Consider the following 6,712-nt stretch of genomic DNA (forward strand, 5'->3'; position numbering starts at 1 on the left):
TAGAATAAAGTCCCTCTTTTCGTTTCTGTACCTTATGTGAGAAGTTTGCTGTAGATTTTGGAGCTTGGTGTTTTCTGGTCGTTTTGCACCACTTCAGTAATTTCATTTGCTGTTACTCTATTACCCTTAGGGAGCTGCTGCTTTGTTTTGCATGGTAAAGCTCACAGCATTCCCAGTCTTCATTGCCTTTGCAAGCAATGCCTGTCTTGCCCAGGCTTCAGCACTGCTCTGTTTACAAAGCTGATTTACAACTTACAGTTCTCTAGCTGCAGCTCTCTTGGATGGTTTCCTGTTCCTCTCTAGGCTGAGCTGGTTAACAGCCTTTGTGTCTGCCTTTTAATTGCCTTTGCAGCAATGGTGGCCATTGCCTTCTGCAGTCCCTCAGACATGAGCTTCCATTTCTGGCTGCTGTTTTGATCCTGACCTCCAGCTCCCCTCAGGCTGAAGCAGAGTTAATTCCCTTCTTCCCCTTGCCCTGTTGAGTCTGTTTTCCTCTTTTATCCACATGCACTGTTCAGTACTTAAGCCGTGAGTGTTGCAGCATGTGAGCCAGATGAACCCACCTGTGCTTAATCTCTTCTCTGCCACCACTTGGGTGACATTTCACAGGCTACATTGCTCTTCATGATGTATTGTAGATGCTACATCACAAATCACTCCTTAGACTTCCTGCACAGCTTTAAATCCTCACATTTAGTCGCGATTCAAAATGTTTTCTTTCCTCTTTGTTTCCTGGGAAGTTGGTTCTTGGGGAATATATAGATTCTGTCTCCAGACAGCTGTTCTGCACTGGACTTTAAACTGAAGGGTAGAAATCATCCTTGGGATTTAAGTCATGAATTAGCTGAACTTTAATCTGAAAGACAAATAGCAACCTTGCGACAGCTGCCCCATCCCTGGAAGTGTTCCCGACTAGATCACATGAGGCTTGGAGGGTAAGGTGTCCTGGCCCATGGCAGGGGGTGGGATGGGATGAGCTTTAAGGTCCTTTTAACCCAAACCAGTCTGGGACTCTGTGATTCTCTGTTTGGTAGAGCAGGTGAATACTCTGTTTAGCTCCTTCCTGAGTTGCCCTGACAGCTGTTTGTACTCTCAGCCACCTGCACTCAGCTGTGAGGAGGTGCACGGCGCAGCACCTGTCCGACATCGTGGAGCGCATGGGCCCCAAGCGCATCCTGGCCGGGTCCAAACCTGTGGCTGATCGGCTTCTCCCGGCCACAGCCAGGTTTGCCCAGGACAGCTCCCAGCAGACACGGTGAGTGCGTTTTAGGATAAGCACATTGCAGGGGGCTGGGAGCTGTGCTTGACTTTCCAGGTTGGAAAAGACGTCTAAGATCAAGTGCAACCATCAGCCCAGCATCACAACCATGTTTACCACTAAACCATGTCCTCAACTGCCCCATCCACATGATTTTTTAACACTTCTAGGGATGGTGACTCCACCACTGCCCTGGGCAGCTGTGCCTGGCCTGGACAGCCCTTTCCATGTGGAAATGTTTCCCATTATCCAACCTGAACCTCCCCGGCACAACTTGAGACCATTTCCCCTTGTCCTGTCCCTTGCTCCCTGGGTCTGCCTGACCCCACCTGGCTGCATCTCCTGTCAGAGAGTTGCAAAGAGCCGAAGGTCCCCCTGAGCCTCCTTTTCTCCAGGCTGAGCCCCCACAGCACCTTCGGCTGCTCCTTGTGCTCCAGACCCTTACCCAGCTCCATTCTCTTCCCTAGACATGATCTTCCTGCACCTTTCTATTTTGGAAGGACAACTCTAATGACAAGTCCTAAAGCACATCCCTGTTTGTGGCTGAGGATGTCATGCTCTGCTCCCCTGCAGATACTATGGTCGGAGGATGCTCTTCAGCATGATGGCTCACCCTGACTTTGATAGAACCCTGAAGAAGTATGTGCCAGCCAAGGATTTGCCTTACATCAAGGAAATTGTTGGCAGCCTACGGGCGAAGGTGTGTGCAGAAGCTCTTTGTTAGCAGCTGGGACAGGGAAAGGTGTCCTAGGGCCCTTGGATGTCCCTAGTGAATGGGGAAGGTGTCCTAGTGGCCCTCAGATGTCCCTAGTGAATGGGGAAGGCATCCTATGGGGCATCACATGTCCCTAGTGAATGGGAGGAGTGTGTCAGAGGAGAACAGGTGAGCAGGTGACTGCAGCAGGGCAAGTGCTGCTTGGTGGCTAACCTGGGCTCACCTGTACTCCCCACACACACATGGATGACAGGTACTGTGCTGCTCTGCAGGCACAACTGTCAGACACCTTTGACAGGTCTCAGCAGTGCAGGACTGATCAGCCATGTTAATTACATGTGAATTAACGTTGTACCTTTTTGCAGGGCCTGGGGGAGATGCCATTAGACACACCCTCAGCAAAAGGGAGACGTTCCCAGACTGGCAGTGTGGGACATCTAAGGTCATCATCCACTTCCAGAGATACTCTCAATGTCCCTGACAGGTAATGACCTTCATTGTTACCCAGGAAGTATAGAAACATCCACACAGGGCTGCAGACAGTAAACGTACCTGAAGGAAAACTTGCTAAGTCCCAAATAAACTCTTAAATAGGTGACTGGTAATTTCAAAATGGCTTTGTGCATTTTGAATGTAATTTGTCTATCAACTGGCTATGAAATACATCCAGTACACAACCCACTTGGAATTCACAGTATGGAATTTTATGAACTGGAAAAGAAACACTCCCAAATTTAAAGCAAGCCAGAAACTGCATCCAAGAATACAGAGTTCAGGGGGTCTGTGACTGCAGTGTGTCTGTTCAGGAGCAGATTTCTTTACCACACCCTCCACAATACAAAATAACAACTAGTTCCACATTTGATGATGAATTTTGATTACTTATTCCATTCTCCATCCAAGATTTTTGTTCAGGAATTAGGACTGAGCTAGTGACTCTGGACTGCTCTGTAAATACTTACCTGAACAAAGAAATGATCCCACAGGTTTCATAATTCTTTTCATGACTCTGAAAAGATCAGATGCCACAGAAAATTTCTTCTCAATACTCTTAGAAGAGTTGTTAGTTTCCACCTCAGCATGGTGTGTGGCTGAGGTGCCACTGAGCCTGGGATCAGTCTTTGGAGTACTTGGGGAATAAAGAATTAAAACACTCTAAGTTCGGGGGTGGTTTTTTGACCCTTTGGGGGTGTTTATTCACCCATTGATGTGGGGAAAGTTCCTAGCTGTTCCTGGTCACATCCCCATCTGCTTTTGGAGCAAAATGGATGTGAGACTTCAGGAACAACAGTTACCATTAGGTGATGTATTTATTTTTAAATCACCGTGTTTAAAGTGAAAGGTTTTGTTTCCTTCTGATACTTGGACTTACATGGTGAGAAGTTATCTGGGATGAGGCTCCTGTTCCACCTTGTTTCAGTGCTCACTGAACAGCAATTGCCTTCCCCTCAGGGACACCAGAGAATCCTGTGAAGTCCCAAGGAAAGCAGCCCCTCGGAGTGCCCTGGAGAGTGAGGAATATGTCAGGGATATTATTGCTTTGCTGAATGCCAAAGACTTCCGTGAGCGAATTAATGGCATCAAGCAGCTGCTGGCGGACACCGAGAGCAATCCAGGCCTGGTGGTTGCAAACATTGTGAAGGTAACTCTGGGAAAAGGTTGGATTTCAAAAGCATTTACAGTTGGGTCACAGTTTTCTGGTGAAAATCTTGGCTCTCTCTAAGAATGATTAACAGAGAGTATTGAGGGGAGGTCTGTGTGAGTAGCAAAGGGAGTAAAGGAAGTGAATAAGATGGAAAAGCTGGAAGTTTTCACTTAGAAACTATTGTCCATTGATGGGAATGGTTTGAAACCTTTCAAACACTCTCTGCTAAACAGAGCCATGTCTGCCAGATTGGATTGGAAGGGATATCAAAGACTATCTCATTCCAGCCCTCCTGGAGCTATCAGAGCCATCTTTTGCCAAGATGTCCTTCCCACCTCTCACAGGAATTGCTAATTCCATGGCTGCTGTTTGGGTGCTTTTCCAGATCTTTGAAGCCTTCAAATCTCGCTTACACGACTCCAACAGTAAGGTGAACCAGGTGGCTTTGGAGACCATGCACAAGATGATTCCACTGCTGAAGGACAACTTAGCCCCTGTCATCAACATGTTAATTCCTGCCATGGTAGACAACAACCTCAACTCCAAAAATCCAGGGATTTATGCAGCTGCCACAAATGTTATCCAGGCTCTATGTCAACACTTAGGTAAGTAGTTTCCTCTCTCAATTTGAAACAGTTTTAATTGTAACAATTCTAAATTGAAAGTGTTACCCTTACCAAGAGTGTCATAGAATTATGTCACTGTGTAACATATCATAGAGTTTATTCTACACTCTTCAAGCCACACAAGTCATCTTAATATTTTGTCAGGAGGTGGTTTGGTTGTTTTTCCAGAGCAGGTGGTTTCTGTGGGGAAGGTTCCCAAGCACTGGCACAGGTTGCCCAGAGCAGCTGTAGCTGCTCCATCCCTGGGAGTGTTCCAGGCCAGGTTGGATGGGGCTTGGAGCAACCTGAGCTAGTGGCAGTGTCCCTGCCCATGGCAGGGGGTGGGACTGGATGATCTTTAAGGTTCTTGCAACCCAAACCAATCTGAGATTCTATTAGGAATATGTTTTTATGCCTTTAAATCTATCAGTGTGATCTTTGGAGTTACTGTATCATAAATAGGGTTCTTATTTACATTTTTTCCATATTGTGTTTATTTCCATGTGGTTTAATTTTCCATTTAAGAATGTTAACATGTTTTGTTCTTTGCATTTAGACAACTCTCTGCTTCTCCAGCCCTTCTGCACAAAGGCTCAGTTCCTGAATGGGAAAGCAAAGCAGGACATGACAGAAAAGCTGGCAGGTGAGGTGGGGCTGGCTTTGCATGCTTGTCTGGGGAACATCCTAATTAGGGAAATTAATTGCAGGAGGGTGTGGCTATAAATCTTCCCTTCTGTCTTAGCAGATTGTGGGCATTAATGATGCAGCCGTTGTCACATTTCACCCCTCTAATGTAAATTGAAGCTGTTGCTGACAAAGCAAAGGGTGATGATGATTATTATTTAGTCAGGTGGAAGATATATAAATACCTGGAATGTATAAATATATATAAATATCTAAGGGGTTTAATTTAAATACCTTAAGTTTGTAATAATTTTATTTTAGTATTTCCTCTCCCAATGCTCATTCCCTCTTGCTGGGACTCTCAGACTGGCTTGGGTTGGAAGTACCTTAAAGCTCATTCAGTCCCACCCTAGCCATGGGCAGGGACACCTTCCACCAGCCCAGGTTGCTCCAAGCCCTGTCCAACCTGGCCTGGAACACTCCCAGGGATGGAGCTTCTCTGAGCAACCTCTGCCAGTGCCTCACCACCCTCACAGGGAGGAATTCCTTGAGTGGGGCTGAATTTCCATCTTTTAGGTAAACAAGGAATGTCTTTATGAGCAATCTGTTTGAAGCAAACATGTGTTTTGGCTTCCTTTCAGAGTAGTTCTGTGGGAAATGGAACTAAATAACACAATGCACAGTCTGTTCTGGAAGTATCCCTAAATTTATGCTTTCTGAGGGTGTTAGTCACCAGCCCTGAAACAGTTCCTCTCTTGCAGGGATTTTAGGGAGTCATTTGTGTTATAGATCCAAAGAGTCTATTGTGGCAGAAAGGGAAACCTTTGCAAATGAAATGCTTAATTCATGCTTGAAGGTCTTTTCCAGCCTAAAGCATTCTGAGAGGTAATCGTCCAAGCAGGGAAAATGCTTCAGCTTTTATATATTTATATTCCATATATACTCTGTGCAAGGGCCAAAGTTGGACTGGATGATCCTTGTGGATCCCTTACAGCTCTGGGTATTCTATGGCCCTATAGATTATATGTATTTACATATATAGTAGAGATATATATGCATATAAGTGTGTATATATAGGTATTTACATCTGTATTATAGACATCTATGTTATATATAATGTATTTATATGTACACATGTAAATATATATGTTTAGTTAATTAATTACAGTACAAGGCAACTTTATTCCTTAAACTGCTGCATATTTCTGGGCTGGAGGGGAAATTGTGAATTCCAGAGGTTACACTGTGGGCAATATAAGTCCTTATATAAGAATCCTAACTCAAAAAAACCCCTAAAACCTCCTTTGTTTTTTTCACTGTTTTTTGTTTAATGGACAGTTGTAACTATCAGCAGCACCAGTGCCACTGTGTAAAATCTTGGAAGAGTCAAAAGGAGTGATAGTAGGGAAACCTGGCGGTTTTGTGGGAGCACTGATGATGGAACACAATGCTTCACCAGCAGTTTGAAATGATTTAAGTACTTTATGAGAATCCTAACAAAAATAAAAAGCCCTAAACCCCCCTTTATTTCTTTCACTTTGTTACAATTTTCCATAACCTTAAAACATCAGCAGCATCAGTGCCATTGTGTACAGTCCAGGGAGAGGCTAAAAGGAGTGATGGGAGGGAAATCTGGTGGTTTCACGGGAGCAACACGAAGCTGTTGTGTTCAGCAGCTGCTGCCGGAGATAATTTAAGTGCTTGAAACGCCTCTCGGAGCCTCGCCTCGCGCTGGAGCTGTGTTTTAACGGCGGGTTTTGTCTCTCGCAGAGCTGGTGTCGGAGCTGTACCCCCGCAGACCCGGCGCGGTGGAGCAGAAGGTGCTGGCCGTGCTGTGGCACCTGCTGGGCCCGGCGGGCGGCAGC

The 6,712-nt window shown here is 45.5% G+C and overlaps 1 protein-coding gene across 1 annotated transcript in view; it reads left to right on the plus strand.

Moving 5' to 3' along the window:
* LOC103799958 (protein FAM179B-like) overlaps nt 1-6,695 on the plus strand; it is a gene marked incomplete at its 3' end in the record, with an annotated part of 11,386 nt that extends 4,691 nt beyond the window's left edge. The window contains exons 5-10 of the mRNA XM_009072315.1: nt 1,832-1,958; nt 2,339-2,457; nt 3,426-3,615; nt 4,004-4,223; nt 4,780-4,866; nt 6,618-6,695. Of these exons, the coding sequence (XP_009070563.1) occupies nt 1,832-1,958; nt 2,339-2,457; nt 3,426-3,615; nt 4,004-4,223; nt 4,780-4,866; nt 6,618-6,695 (821 nt within the window). The remainder of the gene's footprint in view (nt 1-1,831; nt 1,959-2,338; nt 2,458-3,425; nt 3,616-4,003; nt 4,224-4,779; nt 4,867-6,617) is intronic.
* Nucleotides 6,696-6,712: the final 17 nt, after the last annotated feature.

The sequence above is a fragment of the Acanthisitta chloris genome, unplaced genomic scaffold (genome assembly GCF_000695815.1).
Source record: "Acanthisitta chloris isolate BGI_N310 unplaced genomic scaffold, ASM69581v1 scaffold23073, whole genome shotgun sequence".
Lineage (NCBI taxonomy): Eukaryota > Metazoa > Chordata > Aves > Passeriformes > Acanthisittidae > Acanthisitta > Acanthisitta chloris.